This window comes from Cinclus cinclus, chromosome 7 (assembly GCF_963662255.1).
Source record: "Cinclus cinclus chromosome 7, bCinCin1.1, whole genome shotgun sequence".
Taxonomy (NCBI): domain Eukaryota; kingdom Metazoa; phylum Chordata; class Aves; order Passeriformes; family Cinclidae; genus Cinclus; species Cinclus cinclus.
Genome location: NC_085052.1, coordinates 32,183,128 through 32,206,286, shown reverse-complemented (window position 1 = coordinate 32,206,286; position 23,159 = coordinate 32,183,128). Strand labels below are relative to the sequence as shown.

The 23,159-nt window shown below is 38.3% G+C and overlaps 1 protein-coding gene across 2 annotated transcripts in view; it reads right to left on the bottom strand.

Annotated features, from left to right (window-relative positions):
* The window catches only part of LDB3 (LIM domain binding 3), a 106,175-nt gene that overhangs the window by 24,084 nt on the left and 58,932 nt on the right, over positions 1-23,159 (bottom strand). The window contains exons 5-8 of one of the 2 annotated variants that reach the window (XM_062496145.1): positions 21,893-22,096; positions 16,390-16,559; positions 15,384-15,420; positions 1,861-1,896 (exon numbers count right to left, since the gene is read on the bottom strand). In XM_062496145.1, the coding sequence (XP_062352129.1) occupies positions 1,861-1,896; positions 15,384-15,420; positions 16,390-16,559; positions 21,893-22,096 (447 nt within the window). Of the gene's footprint in view, positions 1-1,860; positions 1,897-11,884; positions 11,982-15,383; positions 15,421-16,389; positions 16,560-21,892; positions 22,097-23,159 lie in introns of those variants that run through there. The other variant, XM_062496146.1, reaches the window with a different exon arrangement.

Sequence of the window (23,159 nt, the reverse complement as noted above, 5' to 3'; positions counted from 1 at the left end):
TGTGGAAGGATTTTATATTTGAATATGGGAATGTTTGTGGAATTCACTAAAAACACAGAAATATCAGCTGCTGTTTCTCTGCTGCAGATGCTTAACGGCTTCTCTCTGTGTCGTACACGTGATCCTACAAGAGCCACTGAAAACGTAACACCCACACGAACCAGAAGTTGGTGGAATTGGAGGAACTTGAATGCCTGCCTTTGAGGCAATGGGCATTTCCACCTGAAGGAGTTAGAGGTTGTTATTACCAAACCATTGCAAAGCTCCAAACCGGGTCAGTTATGCAGTTACATGACGCAGTGTACCTTTGGTTACTGGATGAAGCAAGAGGGACTTGCTGGCCAAAACTGGCCTCCCCCTGGCTTGTACCCGCTCCAAGCCTCACAGACCCCTTGGAGGCCACTGGCTGAGCATTGGCAGTGTTGGCATCCCTGGAGGATGACTTAGGAGGATGCCAAATACTCGAGGTCACATACTGGGGCGCATGCGCGGTACCTGCCGGCCTGGGTAACAGAGATTACAAGGGTGTTTGTGAATGAGGCATTTCCTAAGCAACAGCAGGGGCTGGAGGAAGAGACAGAATTCCAGCCACAGATGGAACTGGAGATCATAATGACAATGCAAGTGAAGTAATGACTAATCCTGACAGTTCATTGGTTAATTACGACTTAAGACCAGGAAAAGCTTGACAAATTAAGAAAGGTACCTTGTGTTAAATCTGGAAATCATATTGCTATGAATATCAAAAATAAGCAGAGCTGTGATAGTAATGGAGGTGGAAAAAGGCTGTGATATGACATCACACAAGATTAAGGCAACATAGGAAGACAATAACACCAGCCATATATCAGAAATTGCTCTTGGCAAAATAAAATAATATTTAAAAGGAAAGGAGGTTTCAGTGAAGCAACTGCATAGTCCTATAGATGGTTTTACACAAACGAAACTGCTGGTGAAATTCTAACATGTGTTGCTTGTTCTTCACTATTTAATTTATATTCAGGAATCAAGGGGGTTATTTCCTTCTTTTTAAATCATTAATTTAAAAAGAAAAATCAATTTGCCCAACTTTTCAAGTGCCATTTGCCATTGCTTGTGTCATTATTAACAAATAATGCCTGCACTCAGTTTTAATTCTGTGCAACCTTTGTTCAAACATAAGCAATCTTTAAAAAACCCCAAAAATAAAAAGTGGCTGCATATCACTTAGGCAGGAATCAACAACAAAGAGAAAAGCAGTAGGATAAAATTCTTTTCATGACTAAAATATTTAAGAGGCCTTTCTTTGGTCCATGAAACAACTGTCAGATTCACTCAAGAAATACCTGTGTATCAGTACTTGGGAGTTTAATAAATGAAATAATAGAAAACAACACATTTCTATACTTTGCTGCAAAATGTTCTGAGATCCTTTGGGAGAAAACAACTTGACATGAAAGAACTTACAGAGAGACTGTTTTGAACCTCATAACCCACTGAGTACCAACCAAGATCTGACATAAATGTTCTTAAAAAGATAATCTCATTTAGATTTTAGAAACATCTTGAACATTCTAGACAAAGTTTAAAATGGAAATTATTCTTAAAACTTCATCACAAACTGACAGTAGTCCATTTCAAGAATATGTGATTTAAAACTTATTATTTTTCAGGTTTATAAGTTCTGAGAAACACAATCCCCACCTGTTCCACATCACAATGCATGTGAAAGAAACACCTAGTGAACCCATTTAACTGAAGTCTCTACTTTCATCATCTGCTCAAACAGTGTACAAATTTCATGTTTTTGAGGTAAGAACAATATGGAGAAAGTGGAGATACACTCTTAACAGGAAGTAAATCAAACACAGTAAACATTACCTGTTTTCTGATGCTGCTGCAACGTTTTCCTTGTCTCTGTGAAAGGAGGGGATACAGTATGAAATAAATGCAATTGCCAGTGGTGGCAAAAATCCCCCACCCAAAACAACCAGGGAAAAAGAACACGGGTTGAGGAGAAATGTTTGGTTGCAAAAAGCATCCTAGAGTGGTTGCTCATGAATATAGCTGTGAGAAACCTCTTCAGCTTTCCAGGTGAAACCACCAGCTATACAAGTTTTCTGTATGCTTATCAGTTGCAAACAAATTTGTTTCAATAATAAAATAAAAGGAAGATTAACAGTTACAAATAAGATGTATGCGTGTATACGTGTATACAATTTTAGGAATAGTTTTGACTTGAGTAAGTTCCCTTTTAAAAAATAATTCAGTAATATTTGAGTAGAACATACTTAGATGCCAAATCCAAGCAGCAAAAATAAACTGAGTTGGGCAGTCCTCACAGACGCAATATTTTGAAGTGGTAAGCAATTAAATGGTTAACAAAGACTTATACAAAAACAATTTCTTATGCCTGGCATCACTTAAAAATTCTCTGCCCTATCCAAATACTAGTTTTCTCAACCTAAATTGGATAAGAAACAATTCCTTCAACTGGAAATCATTCCTTCATTGAGGTGAGGATTAAGTCAGCCTCAGTTTCACTGACAGAGAACTGGGCTGTTATTCTGTAAACACACATACACACCAAAAAAAATAACTGATCAGTTTAAATGCAAGCCACTGTTTATCTGTAAGAAGTTAAGATACAAGTATTTTCATAAAGAACAGAACACCTAAATTTGAAATCCAGTTAGTTAAGTAATTGGGATAGTCTCACTGTTTAGCAATTTATTGGGTGATTGCATCATTTCCTATTTAAGGAATTGTGCTGAAATTTCAACAGGTTTAAAGCTGAAATATGCCAAATGAGAACACTTTTCTTAAGTGGATTGTAAAATTACAAACCGCAAAGCAAATGTCCTCATTTACCCAACTGAACCTTCTTTCTGAAGCATCCTTTGGAAACAGAAAAGGAATACATGCACTTCTTTATATGGATTTGCTGGGCTCCAATCATTAACTTACATTATGTTTGGAAGGTTACTCTTAATATTTTTCACATTATTATCAGTATTGTGCTTATGTACTTATACATTTACATATATATGTACAGTTACATATTCTTTTCTTAGCTCAGTTCCAATAAAGTTACAAAACCCAATTCAGTTAAGATCAGCAAGGGTTTGGGCATAGGTGTTTCCATGAATTTTTAAAACCTCTAACTAAAATGTAGCCCTAAAATATATGAATTGAAGCCACATTTTGAAGCCCAGAAGTTCACCTGAAGTGCCCTCAGATGTGTCTGTCTGACTAAGAGGCTCCTGTGGTCAGAAGAGCCTGCCTTGAACAGAAATCCCCCAAGGAGGTTGATGGCTCACCACTCTGAAGCAATGAGAAACCAAACACTGTCTTTATGGCAAACAAGCTGTGAGTTCACTGCAACACCAGCTATGAAACAAGGTGCAGGAAGATGGATTAAAGACTGTGCAGGTTCGGGAAGTGTTAATTTGCCAAGCCAGAATCATGCAACAATGTTAAAGAACACAGTCAGGGCCTGGAAACAAAATACAGCATTATTTATCTCCAGTGCTGCCAAATGCTCTATGAGAAATTACAGCCAAAACCAAAGGCAGGCAGTTGGGGTCAGGCTGGAGCAGTGCTAAGCCTCTGTTGTTACAATTAATCTGATCCTAACTTTTCTGCTCTAACAGCTGTGGCTACACTGAACAAGGGAAAAAAAAAAAGTCACTTGACTCAAGGTCACTTTGAGGTCGGGATTTCACAAGAGCTTTTTCCCCAAGTGTACAATACTGGATAACATCCAGTGACGATGGCAGGGGAGTTGGGAAGGTTAAAAAGAGAGAGAAAAGTACAGTAAAAATACTTCCACAGAATAAAACAAAGGAAAAGGCAGAGAGTAAAGGGAAAATGAATTCAAAGGCACATAACACTTCTTCACGGTTTTGCTTCCAGGAACTATTTCTCTTCCCAGTCAATAGAGTAATTCCCGTTTGGCTACCAAGAAGAAAGGCTCAGGAGCAGATGTGCCTCTGACTGGCAATACTTGCATTTTAAGGAACTGACTATTGGATTTCTGGCCTTTACAATCAAAACATTTTTTGCTAACTAAATGCAGAAATAACTTCACTTTTGAGCCAAATACATCCCTCAGGCAGGCTCAGTAAAGTCAATACCTTCACAACATGAAAGAATTTGGCTCAGAGTATTATGAGCTGCTTGTATCTCTGTCTACACAGGCTGCTGCAATAACTGACAGTAGTAGATAATAGTTTTGAGCTATCTGGGAGAGATTTTAAATTACTGTGGGGGATTTTTTTTTTGTCTGCAGTTGTTTTTAGTCCCCACTGAAATGGCTTTTGATAGAATGGCCTCAGTCAATGACTGTTCTGAGATAACAGTGCAACTCCCACAGATTTCATTAAATGTTGGACCTGTATTTCAAATAAGACTTATTTATGCAATATACTGTCTTCCCAATTACACAGAATATTATAGAGTGGAAATTATGAAATGTTTTCTTCTCATAAAATATGCTACATGATATGGCGCTAAAGGCAGAGTGAAATTATAGAAATAGTCTTTCCCTCCCACACACCAACAAGAATTACAATAGTTTGAGTAACAGAAGGCAAAAGTCATTTGCAAGCCAAGCTTGTGTGTGCTACTGGACCCGAAAGATAGCCTGGAGAATCTTCAGAGAATTCTCAATAAATGAATATGTGGAATCTGAACTGAATGTACTGGATATTGAAATGCTTTCCCATTCTACTCTATTTTTGGGAATGAAATGCAAAAGATTCCCCAAGATGTACATGTAGCAGGCAAGCTGAAATGTGGAGGTGGAGCACCTTCCATCCACCTTCTTCTTAGATAGTAACAGATCCAGACTCTCTCTCTTGAAAAGCTCTGCTCTACTCCACTAAAATGTGGAGACAGAATTATATGATGTGTAATGAAGATGACATAAGAAATATGAGGTGTCTCAAGGGACCACATGGTCCTTCAACTCTTTCAGTACTGAAGCAAAAAGTGAAGATTCTAATTGAGTTTTTTCTCTATACTCTCATGGAGCAAGACTACGCTTCTTATTTTAAAATTAGAGACTAAAAATAGATCTGTTCATGATCTAAAATAAAGTCCACAGCAGTGTAAAGAACTAATAAAGAAAAGTGTAAAGAAATAAATGCTCCCAAACTCCAGTCAAGTATTTAAAATATCCAGTTCATCCTCTTTAATGAGGTATTATAGATTTTTTAATAAACATATCTGTTCAGTTTATCAGTATTTTACTGTATGGAGAATCCAGTAGTCTTCTACTGAGTCTGCAGACATACAATAGTCTTTTTTTTCAAAGGGGAAATAGACCTACAGATTATTAGGATCTATATTTATTGAAATTTAAAATTCTGTTTTTCTAGTAGAATAGTGTGGATTTGCAGGACTAGTCAGACTTAAAATAACTTTCATCCTAGGAGGTATTTATATTTATATAAGCATTATTTTCCAAGAAATAAAATTTCCTTTTAAGAAGTAGAACTAACAAAGTAATTTAAAAGAAATTCTTACAGGGTGTCTGGGAGTAAAGTTCTGTGAAAGCTTTTTGTAATTGCCTTCCAAACATATTTTGTCTTGGAGGCATGAGACACTGACACTGTTGGAAACTGGACACTGAGCTAGATTAGCTGCTGTTCTGTTCCAGTGAGGCTATTTCTACCTTTCTGTATTTGCAGCCGAGAATTTTTCCATGGTCAGATGACTGTTGAGGTTGCTTGCCTTTCATTACCCCATGCTATATTTTTGTTATTTTAACAAAGACACCAGAAGACAAACAAAGAAATGACAGGCAGTTAGCTGGAGAGGACAGAAGGTGACTATCATGCTGGTTTAGTTAACACTTCAGCTTGAGATCACAAAAAGGGGTAGAAGAGCTAGTCTCTCTTTTTCAGCCACTGTAGTTAAGAATGTGAGCAGCCCACGCCAAAACAATTGCAATATATCCTACTATGTCTGCTTTCCAAAACAGGGAAATACTTTTCTCACAGGGGTATCCCGGTCTGTGCAGAGAGTGCCACAGAATAGGCAAAGCATTATCATAGATTCAGTGGAAAATAACCAGCAGCTCATTCTCAACACATAGTATAGAACTCAATCAAAGCAGCTCACTAAAATCCAAGCCAATCCCTCCTATGAATGCATTTTAGTGGTATTTACAGAGTTGCTCTTAAATTTAACAGTCACAGAATAAATGCAGCTGGACATACAGCAGCATCAGCATTGGGGAAAGGTAAGGTAACTCTTGCCCAAGAGTTTTATCACATTGTGGTATTTGGCACATGAACCCCAATTTTAAATTTTATCTTATTGGTAAATATATCATTTCAATAAGAACAAAGACTGCAAAATTCTCAGCATGTGTAGCAATCAGAGCTGGGATTTAATTCAGATAATTATTCACTATCTTGGCCTTAAGTGTGCAATTCAGTTTAATTAAAAGTTTCCCTGTAGCTTTCTATAGCCCCACTACAAAGTGCAGGATCTGCCACTAGGCACCTGAGCACAGGAACCAAACTGTCAGTCTGTGCTGGTGACCACTACAGACAAAACAACGCACAACAAGTTTGGGTTTTGTACGCTTGGAGATGATTCCCCTCTCACTGAAGTGTTCTTTCTTATGTGACTTCACTTTTCTCCAGGGAAGCTGAGGAAAAGAACAAGAACTCAGAGGTTTGACTTTCATGGGGTAGTTTTTTAGACCTACTTTTTAATTTGTGCACATTGATGATAAGAAAATTCATACTTCCTCTAATTGGCATTAAACTAAGTTTGTGAGCCTGAAACCCAGCAATGTGTCTGTGCTGTTCAGTTCCTGAACCAAATAACTAAGTGATATGAATTGGAACTGTTGTCATTCTTTCAGAATGTGGATTAAAGTTAATTTCATAAACCCTCTCAAGGATTTTCTTACCTTCCTTGTCTCATTTGTAATAATATAACATTCTGGGTCAGCTACAACAAATGTTTATATGGAAATGAATTATTAGGAAGCTATTAGTATTTAGGGTAATTTTGCTGACGTTAATGCAATTTAGAAGCAGAATAAAAGGAAGCAGTGCCAGTGCTGTGCTCCAGCTCACCCTGAGCAAAGCTGTGAGCCAGGCTGATGATCCACAGACCCCAGCTGAGTGCCTCTGAGTTACAAGGCTTGTTGGAAAACTTGCTGCATGTTAGAACTGCTTTTCCCTTGCTGGACTCAGCAGTCAGAGAGAAAGGCAGCATTGGTGTCTTGGTTAGCCACCTGCATCGGCTGAAGGATGCACATGAAAACTTCAAAGGTTGCACAGTAGAAATTAAAGTTAATGTTCATTTTTGATCGTGCAAAAGTTACATGATGGACAAGAATGTGCAGGAGACTGATGTGTTAAAGATAATGCTACATAAAGGTCAGACACCCACATCCAAAGTTTAATTTCAGCTTTATCAGGCTCTTTTAACTTATGCATTACTTTTTCTATGGACTGTTTAAGAAAAGTGTAATGGTATTTTCTAATTGCATTTGGAGGCTTCGCTCTTTTAATTTTAAGTGGGTACATTCAAGTGGATAGACAGTAGCTTACACTATCTTTGATCAATTTATTCTACAGGGAACTGAATTGGAAACAAAGGATTTAAGAGGTCTAAATAATTGTTTTCCCATAGAACTTCCAGGAGTATTTTGAGGAAGAAAGACTTTATATTTGATCAATTTTCGCTTCTGATGACACTCAGGATTCCATGGAGACAATTGAGTTATTTCATTATTCCTACGCTTTTGTCACTCTTGAGGTGTTAAAAGGTAAGTGGCGATTAGAAGATATTAAATGGCTGTGCTCACTATTTTTTGTTAAATTCCTTAAGTGGGAAATCTCCCTAGAGAAATCTGCTTTATTTCACAGGCTGTTGTGGAAAAATAGGGCATGTCTTTCAAAAGTAGCAATTCAGGTAATTTGAACAGCACATAGGAGATTTTTGGTAGTTGGGCAGGTCAGCAATGTTAATCATTGGAAATTTTGGTGAACAAAGGAAGGAACTCGGGATGACTTAGCTTGTCTTGGTGGTGTCAGATGGCTTTGATCTGCAGCCACAGAACAAGGATGTTGTTGTGCTTGAGAGCAAGTTTTAGTCAATTAATTTTCATGTATCCTGCAGAAAGCTGTTGACTAAAGGTAAACTGATTAAAGAAAGTAATTATTTGGTAATACCATGCACCATACCAAAATTCTGGCTTTTTAACTTGGCAGACTCATTTGTGTAAGGATTCATATAAGTTTCTGATACATATAATTGCAATCCCAGTCACTGAAGCTCATGGTAGACACAGCTAAAGAAGCCACAAAGTCAACTTAGCTAGTGTGGGAACCAAAGTGCACAAGTGAAAAATTGGTGTCACTTCTTCTGCCCCAGAAGAAGGCTTCAGAAAGCTCTGTAATAGGAAAGAGTTGGACTTTTCAAAAGTGATAAAAGTAGTCCCAAAAATACTCATTCCTTGCTATAGAAGATACACTCCTCCTGGTTGTGCATAAAGAGAGAGAAACTGCAATGAAGCGACCTCTGTATTACTTAGCAAAACCATACTGTCCATCCTGTGCAGGCCGGCATGAGGAGAGGGAGGCAAGGGAAGGAGCCACAGAACCTTTCTCCTTTTGCTGTTTTGTCATGCATGAAAGGAAGAGAGGCCAAGTCGTCACACCCACTCTCCTAAAGCCACACTGCAGCCACGTCCCAGTCAGCACACACTGCATGCAGCCAGTGCCTCTGCTGCAAACTGAGCGCTGCAGGAGGTCAGGGGGCTGTTGGAGCACGAGGAAGGGCAGCAGGAAACAGGTTAGTTTAGATCAAACAGCCTTGTACCACAGCAGAAAAGGAACATGTCCCTGTGCCATAACCAGACAAGCAGATTTACCTGGAAGGCCTTTTGGTTTTGATTTCCTAATGGCATCAGCTTTGCTGTGTCTTCATTAATTGCTTATAATACTATGCTTTACTGGAAATATTGGGAAGGGCAGGGGGTGCATATGACATCCTGTGTTTTACTTTATTTTTGGCATAGATGTTATTTAGAAGACAGTATTGTCACCAACCCTTGTCCTCTGCTCAGCAGAGCAGTCACAGATCAAATTATATTCAGTGTGGGACAGATAGACCTGCCTATCATCATTAAAGAATTATATGACTCATCAAGTCTTCCATCAGGAATCTATTTTAAGCCTCACTGCCATTAATTTTGACCGATTTTCCTGTGTGGAACAGGAGATTTCTGCAAGTGCTCAGGAAACACTGCAAGATGGGGTTGGTCATTCAGAAGCCACATGTAGTGAGATAAGCCTGAACATACTAAAATGTAATAGGCCAGGATCGCCCTTTTGCTAGAACAAAGCTACTCTTTTTTTTTTTTTTCAAAGCTTTAATGCTTATTTTATCAGGCCCAAGTTTGTTACAAGTTTGTTAGCAATGATATGCAGCAGTGTGAAAAATCCAGGACAATTTCTCTGCCTTGTAGACAAAGTCTGCCTCTTCCTCAGGAAGCAAAAACAAGGCCTCTTCAGAGTTATACAAAAAAAGATCCATAACATTCATTTTCTGGACTTGAAGATCGCCATGACAACACAGAGGAAGATTTTTGAGGAATAAGACTTGAGGAATTACTAGTCTAAACATAAAAAAGAAATGACATAGAAATACTTGACTGACAGTTTTAACACAAAAAGCCTATCACTTGTGAGATTTTTTAAAAGGGACAGGACCAAGCAATTGGAAATAGGTTGTAGTAAAAATCTTGCTGTAAGGATTATAATGAAGGCACCTTCACAAAAAGTCTTTAACATTGAAAACATTCTAAAAGCTACCAGACATTCAAGATTTTTTTCCTATTTTGTTCCCCCTGTATCTGCATAAAGAACTGACATTCTACAAGCTTGGAGAGTGTTAGATTCCATTTTGTATCTTACAGAAAAAAGGATTAAAACTATTGCCCTATATGATTACATAGTTTATATGCACTGAATTTGTATCATTAAAACCACTGAAGAAGAGCTAAGGGGAAGGGATTCCTTAATTATATCTCCATTAATTTAATATCCGATAAAATTATAATTAGAAAATACCTTTCAAAATAACATTAGGTGTAAACATTGAGATATAATCTAGACATTTTCATTCCAACACATGCACTAGGACTCTTGGAAACAAGCAGTATCTGTATTACATTCATAATACATTAAGGATACACAATTGCTTTTACCATGAAGAGACTGTACTACTACTTATTCATACAAACATCTAATTTGGTTGAAAATTAGAACTGGAAGATTGTTTTACTTAGGTACATTTAATGTTTATGAAAAAATCCTAATTGCCTATTGATATTTTAAATTCTATCAAAACTTCTCAGACATAAGTAAAATTCGCCACCCCTTTGGTTCACCAAAGATTGCTCCTGGCAACAATCAGGAAAAGTTAAAATGTTGCTCTGATTTCACACAGTGATGCTGATTTACTCTAGGTACTAATAAGATGGTGTGGGTCGGAATCTATTTGTGTTCCCAGAAGGAAAATATAAATGCAAGTTGTGAATTAAGTAGCATGTCCTGAAGTTAAGCTAAGAAAAATGAAGTGCATTTTAAAAGGAATTAGTGTTTATGTACTCTTATGTAATACTGAAGAATTAGTTTTTTATATATGTATGATAATCCTTTAAACACTTCAGTATTTGGTTGATTCATGCAAAATTCTCCATGAACAGTAGCTTTTCCTTATTTCTATAACACAGGAAAAAAAATGTGAGTTTGAATGAACTTGGCTCTAGTATGGACTGCTGAGACAAATTTGGAAGCAGCAAAAAAGTGTACTAGTTTCAATCTGATCTCATGCATTAATGCCTTTGATTGGAATTACTGCTAAGGCAATAACAATAAAGGTACCTAACTCAACTGCTTTGTCAGGTTTATTCCAATTCACTTAAACTTAAAGGTCAACAATAATTACAGCTAATAAAGGAAAGCTTTTTGACCAAATTTTGTATTTGGGAAAGAAAAGTTCTCCTTCTTTCAATGATAAGTTGAAGCAGTTATTGTTTTAAAATAGAATAAAGTACTGTGTAAAACAGGCACATCATTATTTTAGTTTTAAAACCTTTTATTTCAGATAAAGCATGCTGCTATATACAGAAAAAAATGTGAGTCAAAGCAAGAGCAATACAGAATGGGCAACATATTCCTTAAAACTTACAAGATGCTTTTAAAAGCTTCAGTGCAGCAGCAGTGTGATATATTCTTCTCACTCCTAAATCACCTTTAGCAAAATGTCATTTCCTTGCACATCCTGAGCAATCCCAGCTATCTCTCTTTTATATAACGATAAATTAAAGTTTCCAACACAAAACTTACAGCAATGGTTTCAGTAAATGACTTCTGCCAGTATAATATATTGAAATATAACTTCACATTCTAATATATTATTTCAAACAGCATCATTCAGCTATGCAAACTGTGTTATATATTACGCAAAGTCTAGGCCAATGAGTTTTCCTTTTCAGCTTTCTTTCTCTTACTTCATTATCTTTACATCAGTAAAACTGTGAAAATCTCATTCTTTTTCCTCCTAAAGAAATACTGTCAAGAACTTCCCTCTCATTTTCTTCTAGAATTAAAGTCAAGAGACTACAATAGTGATGTTTTGCTGTATACTGAAGTTTGAGATAATAAAGAAAAAAAAGCTAAACTACTTTACCATGAAGAGCATGCCCTGGGCTGTACCATGATTTCACTGCAGGTGACAGTGAATGGCTAACAGCAGAAACCTAGCGCCTAGCAGTACGTCCTTGCCCGAGTGGCACGCTAGGCTCTATCTGAGGCCAGCAGGCAGTGCCACAGTGACTCTCTGGTGTTTGCCCTCGGACTGGGGGCGCTTAGCTTTTAACATTAAGGAGCTGCGCGGACAGGCCGTGATGCCAGTTGCGCAATTTGGCAAAGCGTGGGCTGTTACGTTCCGTTTCAAACCTCTCCCTGTGGCATGAGGAAAGAGAGAGACAGAGACAGAGAGAGACACACGTACACAGAAGAAAGAAAGGAGGGAGAAAGAAAGGGATTAGGGACCATGGCTACCACTCCCTTGCCTTACAACTAGGGCAGTGGCAATTTATTTGGATTTTTTCCTCAGCTCTCAAATCAGCATAGTGAAGGCCGGGTGACGCTTTTTGGATCGTGTGTAAAAGGTTTTGCAGTGGTTTATTTCCGAGAAGTAACTTGATATAACTTCTTATTCTTTGACTTGTGCTTGGTATTACAGGGCTGCTTTTGCTAGAAATGCAGTGTAATTCCATTGTTTTCCTCCCAGCAGTTTCTCTTGGCTTTTCCCTCCCTCTAACGCAACTGAGGAGTCAGTGAAAGTTAACTCGTACAAGTGCAAAATGAATGCAAATATTTTCCATTCTGTAACACCTAGGCCAACCCATATATAACATGTAGTCCTGCCTTCAAGGACCACCAGCTCCAGGTTTCAGCAGTACTTTTCTGTAGCTTCCTCAGAATTAGTGAGTATTAGTGTTGACATTTGCAAAGATATTCCTGGTCATTTGTGTCACAAACAGAACAGGGATTTTCAAAGCAGAGTCCTGTGAAGTATTGGCCACCTCCTCCCACCCTTGACTGTGGACTGGGGTGGTCGAGTCATGTTCAGCACCTCTCAGGATTTAATCTTTCCTAGATGCTCTATAGTTTAAATTCAGTTTTTGTACACAAAAAGAGGAAAAAGGAGGATGTGAGATGATAGCACAGTCAAGGAGAAGTATATCAAACAGAATGAAAAATAAAATGTTCTTGTTATTTGCAAAACCTTTTGCAGTCATTGCAAACAAGGTCATTTTTTCCTTATTATTTACACTCAAAACACAAGACAATTAATTGTGTTAATGCAGGGGAACTTGCGAGTGAAACCAGACAAACAGAAAGGAGCAGACTGGGCTGGTTTCACTCCTCAGGCTGAGGAAAGCACAAAACAATAAACAGAATAAATGCCAACAAGTTCACTGATATTTCTAAGCCTTTTGTGCTTAATAACACAGTGCCATGCAAGTAACAGTCCTAAAGGAGTCCTGATGTATTACTTCTCAAACTATTTTTATGCTTTTAGGTAATTAAGAGATATAAAATATTCCTATCTGAAACTTTCTGATGGTACTTTTTCCCAGCTACACCAGAATGTACCAGCTCCAGTGGCTTTGACATGTAATTTAAGAACTGCCTTACGGCTTTCAAGATATTACCCCTCCATTAATGGAAAAAGTATTCAGAAACATCTGTTTGGCTTGAAATGGGTCCCGTCTCTCCAGAAAGTCTTCCACAATCATCACACCAGCAATGAAAAGTTTTCATAGCAAGTTATACTTTTATGTGTGCCTTCAAAATAGCAGGAGCATGAGCAAAGGATAGTCATGCAACACACTCATTAACATTAACTGAAAGCAATATTCTGCCACCTGAAAATTCCCAAGTTTATGGGTTTTTAAAAAACGTATCTCATGAAGTTGGAAACAGCTATCTAAAAGTGACTATTTTTATATAAAACAGTTCTGCCAAATATAAGCTACATCTTTCCTGCCCCCACTCCTAAGTGTTTGGAAGAAACGTGATCGCCATTGCATGCAGTTCCTGCTGGCTACACTGAGGAGCTGACACAAGGAGACAAGAGAAAGAACCTGAGAGATTGCTCACAGCCTGCCTGAGGCCACAGTGATGGATGCCTCCACGGCCAGGACCCTGCTGCCAAATCCCCAGAGGAGCGTGTCCAATGTTTGAGGTGGGTATCGAGCACCCAAGTGCTGCCAGCACCGTCAGTGGGGTAGGAAGGAGACCCCATTTCATTCCTTGCACCAGAACTTACACCAGTTGCACTGTCCCTGTGTAACTACCTATATATGCTCCCTTATGCTTCTACTATCAATGCACACCTGAAAACTGTCCTGCTGTGCCTAAACGTAACCAGAAGCATCCTTGGGCAAGAAAAGGATAACACAGTGATATACCTGAAGACTGCAGAAAATATGCAAAGCACAGTGGATTTAATCATGTACTTGGAGTTACACTGGCTAGAATGTGCAATTTACATGTGTTGATGTGTTATCAGATAATTATTGTCAACATATCTCATACCATGTAAAGTTTCCACTATTTTGTATTTTCCAAAGCCACAGATTTCACCTAGAAAGATTATTTCTTTAAAACCACATATTACTCTCAGATATGAATGAGGCACTACTAAGTTCAGCTTTAAATCCCATCATAATAAGGATTTGGATGTGTGCTATTACATCAAAACAGATAATGCACAATACATGTAATGAGAATTAGACTTGCACATTTGAGGGAAGAAATAAATCCCTGAGGGCTATAATGTCAAGCCTGATGTTCGGGCACCCAGCCATGAACTTGGGCGAACTGCAGTATTGTGGTGTTTATAGCAAACCCCAACTGAAAGCATTCTTGTATTCTCACAGGGAAGACAGCAGATATCTTTCTCACTGATTCAACATTTTAACCCGCACTGTGATCAAAAGCTCAGAACCACAGGGCAGTGAAATATAAAGTAGAAAAAGAAGAGGTGGATTGAGTACCAAACACATCACAAACCCAGCTGGCAGCTTAGAGCAGCTAAAGTGAAACAGGGATTTGAAGTATGCAAACAGAAAATAAGGATTGCATGCAGAATGCTCCTGATTCAACTGCAGTTTTTAAGCTCGATGTAAGAATCTTTAATACATCTATTTCCTGGCTATGCAGGATGATGATAAATCTTTAATTCCATATTATATCTCTGAAAATATCCACTTTTTCAGTGTTTTTGATACATTGTATGAAACAAATATATTTATCCATTAGCAAAAGCAGTCCTGTGCTTCCATATTCTACAAATTTAGGTCACATTTATTCCAAACAAAACATAAACTAATTATTATGGGTATAAATGGAAACAACTCCTTATCCATATCATTTAAGGAGAATCAAATGTCAGTTACAGGGTCATCCAAATAAATTGCTCACAAATTTCAGTGCTATCACAACATTATATATTTTTATCCACTTACACATTCAAGTAGTTACACAGGGCTTGGAACTCATCACATTCACACACCCAGTAAAGTACAGGAAAGTTGCATGAGCAGAGTATTCAGATTTGAACACAAACTTCAGCAATTTTGCACTTTTTATCCTAAAAACGTGCTGATTTGTTATCCTTCTCATTCAAATGCCTCTCAATGATAGCTTTTTAATTTTAGTGATTTTTAAGTAAATGTGTTAGAATATTTTAGAACAAAAATATAGTAGAGGAAGTTCATATTAATGCCATTTTAAAACATTATTGGGTTATCAGGAAGGAGAAAGCTGTATATTTCAAAGGGAGTTGCCTACCTTGACCTCCTCAGGGCTTCTTCGTCTGGATCTTGCACTGTAGAAAAAAAAATTCAATTAAAAAACAGAAAGAAAGGAATTAGATTTATGCTATTTTATATTCTTTAGAAACTTATCAAAAGCCTATCTAAAGGTACATTCACACTGACTTTGCAGCAGTGGAATTTGTATGAACATCATGAAGAGGAGCAGTTCCCTAGGGACAGGAAGGAGGATGTTAGGAGGAAGGTAGCTATTAAAAATACTTTCCCATTCATTATTAGCAGTGTTTCACAGCTGTGGGCAATGATTTTACAGAGAGGTCCTGATGTTTTTGACAAAGCAGGAGAGACAGCAGCAGCATATTAATGAGGGAAGGAAATAATAAATATTTCCCCTTGATGTGGGAAAAGGCCCTGACCTTCCTTTTTCTACATCAGAAACCACCTGTGAGCTTAGTACCAGGTAGCCATAAAAACATTTCCATAGGTAACAAACAACAAAGTCAAACTCTGGGATGTTTGTATCAGATCTAGGTTTAGATAACAGAGCTGACAGAGCCATAGATTCCACACAAATGGTGATTCATGATTTCTTTTTTGACCTTCGGAAGTCACTTCTATAAAAGATTGTTACAGGAGACATGGCTTGTTTATAATTTTTGTCTAAAGAATGGACAGCTCTGTATGTTTAGGCTGCAGGAAACCCAAAGATTGCACTGCAGAGACTCGACTGGTAAGTAGGAATGAATATGGGGTCCCAAATGCTAGCTTACTGTACAGTCTTATACTTTTAAGAACCCTGGCAGATCAAAGATTTTCTTTATAATGCATAATATAGCATTGTTCACTTTGATTTCTGAGTTCCCTCAAGTTACAAATCAAGATCTTCATCCTTGCTGACAACTACATGAGCCTGGACATGCGTCTTCCCTGAGTATCCAATCTGAGTGGCAAACACCAGGGCAGTGAGGAAAGACATGAATCTAAAATCAGGACGAGGGGGGATGTTTTGTCATTCAACTTACTGTACTCAGTCCCAGTCATCTGGGCAAGGATGCGGAAGGACTTGGACTGCAGGTTGGCAGAGCGACGGCTCCAGTCCTCGTTCTCATCCTCAGGCTTATTCTGAGTTTTAAGCACAGCCTGATACACCGGAGAGGCACTGTCTACGTGAGGATCCTTTATAGGGAGGGTACTGCAATTCAGAAAGGGAAATGTTGGAAGCAGCTCTCTGGTCTCAGTTTCTCACCCAGCCATCCCCAACATGGCTTTAAAGTGATCACTTCTTAATAAGATACAATAGATCAATTTTGGCTTGTTCTGTCTCTGAAAGGGCATGTTATCATTCAAATCTGCTTGGAAATACCTGTTCGTGATTCCTCAGCCAATGCAGGAACACAAGCTTAGAGTGATTAGGGTAATATGATAGAATAATAATAAAGAAGAGTAGGCCAGGCAAAAACGTTTATTCCTCTGACCATTTTTTTTCCATGTTATTCCTTACAAAAAAATCACTCCAAGTTGGTATTGTTTTATGTTTTCTTTAAATTACAGTGTTGGGCCAGTGTACCTTAAGGACACAGTTAGAATTAAACCCATATTACATTATAAAAATAATGTGGTAGACTTTTATAGCTTTTTCTAGAGATGTTCATTTTTCAAACTGGGTTAAACTTCCATCTGCCGTAGTCTGGATTCATTGTCTACTAAACATGTGAAGTACAGGAAGTCTAGACTTGCACTCAAGACTTGCATATATAAGTAGTATCTGAAATCTTTAATGACAGAATGTATCTCAGGGTCTTAAAACATGCTTTAATTGCAGAAGTGATATATCCAGTTGTACACAACTAAAATCAAAGCTACACAGGTCTGTAGCACAAGTGAGGTAACCTCTCTTTGGTTAATGATGCAGGCTAACTTAACAGGTTTTTTCCCCCAGTGAAAATAACTTATGCATAGCAGAATTAAAATTAACTCTTAAAAGAGCTGCAGAAATATACACTGTGGGGATGATGTGTGCGTGGAGCAACTTGGCTCCATTGCTGCTCTAAAAAAAAGGTCTATTTTATGAAGCAAGTGATTTATTGTAACAGCTTTATGCTATTCCATAAAGAGCTCTGCAAGCAGCAAGCTCAACTTCATGAAAACTGAGAGACAGTTCTGCTAAAAGTTAGGGGTCATTTGGTCCAACAGTTGCTTCCTTGGCTCAGGCTCAAAGTTAGTGCTCTCTAAGATACCACTGTGTAGAGAAAATCTACAGAGAAGTTTGGTCTGTGATTTGAAAGCCTGAGAGGAATCATGAGAACACCAGGAAGTATGTCTTACATCCTACATACAGTGGGATGAAAAATGCTACCAGGTAGAGTGCTTTAAATATCAGTGTTTCCCAGCTGACACTCTCCTCTTCTTCAGCACTGTGTAATACACATTGGTTTGATGGATTTGAACATAATAGTGTGCATTTATGCTCTTCATAAACCCCAAAAATGCAAACTTCTCACTTTCTTGAGGAGCCACCAAAGTACAAACCCCAGTTAAGTTTTTTTTTGTGTGTGTTTCAGCACAGTCAGCTGTTGGGTGGAACACATCTTAGAAAGGTGAATTTAGAGAAAAACTTGACTCCCCTGTTTAAGCTCTGCCACAAATTAAAGTTATGTAAAAAAATCCCCCAGTGTGAAAGATGGCCTGTAGGAGGAAGCAGCATTTTCCAGCTCCTTTTTTAGCTCATGTTTCCTAGACCACACTCCTTACAATATCCAAGGTACAGCTAGCAGGTACAGAAGGCAAAATGCAGACTTGTTTATCTTGGGACGGCTGTGCCATCAATGGCTTCCATCAGTGCTGCTCCTGTGTGCAGCAATGGACAAAGTGGTGCCATAGCCTTCTTTAGGTGGAACAGGGGAGAGAGTCCTTTTCTTCTGGCCCATCACGGCCCTTCGTGGGTGAAGGGCTTGATGAGGCAGGAAAGAAAGCCCGGGAGTGAGTTCTGCCTTCTCCAGCCTTCTGCAGGAATAGTCTTTGCATGGAAAAGAGATTCTCTGTAACACCAACAGAAAAGTCACAGCAATACCCTCGGGACTGTTTTGCTGCTGTTCTGACACTTGGCTATGCTGAAAGTTCTGTCACAGTAATGTTCCCCAAAAGGTGGCCCTGTTTTCAAGTCCCTAAGGTGCTTCAGGGTGCTTCAGACCCAGAACCTGCCACTGTATGAATACAAGAAGTGACTGCCTGATGTGAGCCAACAGTTAACTTTATATCCCCACACTTTCTTAATCTTGCTGAAGCTTAAAAACCTGTTGTATGGGACAGCAAATTTCCTATATGAACACTGTTCCAGAGTGAACAATAAACCACTGGATAGACAGTGCTGCTGATTTCAACCACAGACCACTGTGGCAGCAGAGGCATGCCAGCCACAGACAGTTCAAATTCCTCTGTTTAAATCCTCTAGAGTTCAAATGCTTTCTTCTTCTATTATGACCAATGTACAAAAAAGTAATTCAAAGGTTTATGTACAGATATGCCATTAACTCAAGCATTGTTAAAAAAACTAGAGCTGGAGGCTGGACCACAAATCTCACAGTAGCAATGTGTGGCATTAATATGACATATTAATACCCTTATGGTAGATGATTAAGGCAGGAAATGGAGCTTGGTGAATTAACCTCCCCAGCAGAGCAAAACATGCTCATATAAATTGAACTAAATTAATGCAATACATTGGAGTATTTCCAAGTCCATCTTTAATTCAGCAGACCTTATTATTTTTTAAAAAAACATAATTATATTGTGGATGAATAACTAGGACATATGAGCCACTCAGCATGGAAGTGTAAAATAGAGTGCACTGCTGATTATGAGCATTTCATAAACCTAAATGTGACAGTTGATTCTTACAGACAGCCTAAAGATGCACATAACCATGTTAATACCTCTGTTACACCTCTTTGTAATTTAATTTCTTTCCATCTGGGTGTGGATGTGCAGCAATATCATGCATCTTGAAGCATATTACTTTGAATTGATGCTACTGAAAAAAAAAACAACTCTTCTCAAACGGGTTAGAGCTGTTGGGGGTTTTTATTCTAGAGCCTAAGGTATTCTAGTAGGAGTCAATAAAAATATTTTCCTTTTTCTTATCATCATTTAAGTCACACATTCTTAACATTAAAACAAGCTTTAAAGACAGTCAAACCTCGCTGAATAGGTAGCAGTGGAATTTTATTTTTTGGAGTTCATGATAAACTATGGTTTAATATGTAAGTCACTCCCTGGAGTCATTATGGAGATTTAATTTCAGCAGATATTAAGTAAAAACTTAAGAACACTGTGGTGTTCTACTCCTGATGTAGGCATACAACCAAATATTGTGACATCAGGTATTAGATGGATTCCAGCAATTTTTAAAAAAAGCTCTAAGAGGTAAAACCCCACAACCCAACAAACAAAAGTTCATGTAAACTAGTAATTTACCAGTCAGCCAAGCTGATTTATTGCAGAGGATACACAAGACCTTAGTTTGTACAATCACATTATTGATTCTGCTATTTCAACCACCAGATCTTATTCCCCATAAAGGTGCTGGATTTATGTCTTTATACAACTTGTGAATTTGCCTAAAACTGCCTAATGGAATTTAGAAGTGGTTTGACAGAAATGTACACAAAATGCACCATCCACATGGCTTTACTGCAGCCACCTAACTCTTGGTTCTTGGTTTGGTAAGATCAATTAAAACAGAAAAACAAAGAGTAGGAAAACATATGAAGTCAGGGCGTTCAAAATTTTCTACCCTTAAGTTTCTGAGTATGAATAATTCTGTCCTTCCTTTTATGTTTTCCATGGTGATCCAGTAAGTGTGGCTTATTTCTAAGTGACAAGAGCCTGACTCTAATCTCATGAGGTTACAACATCACTGATTTCAAATGGTCAAACTAAGATAAGAAAATGAATCCTTATCTTAAGCCTGTCTGTCCTTCATCACTGATAAAATAAGTAAACTGTTTCCAGCTGCTGTCTGCTCTTTAGATATGCAGTCTGAGTGTGATTACCACCCTACAGACACTTGTGGGCAAATGAAAAGGATTAAGATTATTAACTAAGAACCAAGACCAAATTAGGGGCTGATAATTGAGACAAAATGAATCAGCACACAATTTGGTCTGCTTCAATATTAAAACCTTCTCATACAAATACTTCCATGTTAAGTATAATCTTAACTAGGACTTGTATCACAGAGGAAACTAAAGGAAACTTATAAAATGAAAAGGATCCACATATTCAGCATTAACTTTATAATAATCTGATCATTTTAATAGATAAAATTTTTAAACGTTACTATTTGTATCATATAATGCTATAGTATTTAATAGAAAGTGCCAATGTATCATAAAATGTCTCCTATAATCCATGCTTATGAAGCATGTGAACCCTTATAAAGAACACAAATGAACTTTGTACTTCACTAAGTGGAAATATGACTCTACTCAACACCTGTGGAGATTCACTGAGTCATGGCCAAAGCTAGCTAAAGGTATTGCTTGTGATTCATCATGAGGGGGAGCTGTGATGAACAATATTGGTGCAAAAAGTTAGCAGAAAAGAAAAATAATTATGAAAAAGAGAGAAAAGTAGCCAGCAAAAGGGAGCACAAACCATCCCCATTTTGAATAAGCCTTCAGCTAACAAATGGAAGGAAACTACATAAAAAAGTGTTGCTATATCTCTATTTTGGTGTCATACCAAAGGAAGGCCATTTCTATTTTGGGTAGAAGTGCACCCGGTAAGAGAGAAACCTGGCTAAATCTATTGCATGTGTAATTTCAGTAAGGTTATTACAACTCTGGATAAGTTAATCAGATAAGATTTCTAGAAACATGCATAGGAAAAGCAGAGTTATTAAAGATCAGTGGATTTTGCCATAGTCCAAAGGATCTGTGTAAAATACATGTACTGCATGTAAACTGGGGATAGGGAAAAAAATACAGCAAAACACTCCATTCTGAAGAATAAAATGGTAGCCAGCACTAAACAAATATTCTGCATTCTTCATGTCTCAATAAAAATTCCGCACCCTCTTTCTATCCTTTCTAAGCTATGCATATAATACTGACTGTTATAAATCATGGTTTTCAGGAATGAAAAGCCATCCGATATCCTATACAGAGCATTAGATATATTTTTGTGGGATTTACCAGTTCTAGGAGGATACCAAAATAGCTAGGTTAAATTAAGGTGCCCCTGACCTTAATTTAAGTACCAACCCCTGGTAGGGGGGTTGGAACTAGATGATCTTTAAGGTCCCTTCCAACAACAAACCATGCTATGATTTTCTAGTGATCCATCCTTTTAACTTCAAAACATGGAAGTGCTTTTGGATACTATCTAGGATTGATACACATTTTTCACGTGTAATATACCTAAGGAAAAAACAAAGAGTCCAGGAGAAGCAAATGTGTCATGCAGGTAGGGATGTTACAAGTACCATGCAGAGAAAGAGCATTCCACAGAAGGAAATAACCTTACCCAGCAAATTCTCCACCCTGGGCTTGTGCCTGGCCTGCAATTGCATCCATGATAGCATCCTGGGAATACATGCTGATCGGGGTGTTATACTGTGCGTGAATTATGGTAGCCTTGCCGCCAAGGCCCTTCACCTCAATGGGTTTGTGGGTAGACAGGGCAGAGTCCTTCAGGACATTGGGGTTGAAACGCTCCGTGAAGTCCGTGCTGGGTTATGCAAGAGTGAGGTTCCACAGGGAAGGGAGGGGAAGAAAGGAGAGAGGCGTGAAGTTAAGTGAGGGAAGCACCACCAAGAGAGGAGTGTGCACGTCTGTTCATGGCATCTCACCACCAAAGCTTCTCATCAGAGAAGAGCAGACAATGTAAGTACCAAGCCACAGCAAAAAATCGCTGGGCTAATGGATGTCATTTTTGGGTTGGTTTACAATGTATAAAAAGGAAAAAAAAAAAAGGTGACACAGCTGTCACTGTATTAAAACATCACAAATCCTTAAATTTTTGTGTGGTACCTACAGATACAAAAACCCTGATGTTACATGCATGTATACATCTAAGTATGTACAAACATGCACATGTATACATGCATGCCCATGGGACGTGCATACACAGTGCAGAGAATGCCTTTTTTTTTCATCCATTCATGTTTTCAAAAGGGTCTTGCAAAGGTCTAGAGAGTACAGTGAAGCAAATAGATATCATGTTATCTATTATTTAGAAAGTTTCAGTACTTTCTGTCTCTGTTATTAATCACAGTGACATTTAGTCCTTGCACCTTTTAATCTTAAAGGCTTTCCTCACAAAGACTAAATCTTCCCAAAATCTCTGTACAGCCAGCCTGAAGTGCTGCTACAGTATGATAAATGCCCAGATCAAAACATGCAACATTGCAACCAATGGACAAGTGCAGTTCAAAGAGTTTAGTTTCCAGTGACTCCACTTACCAGGAAAAGATTTTGTATTTGACAGACTGAGCCCCAGAAGCAAGCTAAGTGAAGCTCCCGTGACACCAGAATGAGTCAGTTTGATACCAGACTGCAGCCAAAGAGCAGCTGGTTCCCTTGTAGGGCTGAGTTGTGCATAGCTGTAGTCCTACAACTAGGACTGAGCACTGCCCAGAGTTCCAATGAACAAGTTAAACCTCAGCTGACAGCCACTAAGGTGGCTGCTCTTCTTCAAAGTATGGGAGATCAGGTGAATCTCTAGTCTGCTATTCTTGTCCTGCCAGCAGCAGGAGGATGCTGGCAGGAGAGATTCCATACACTCACCAAAC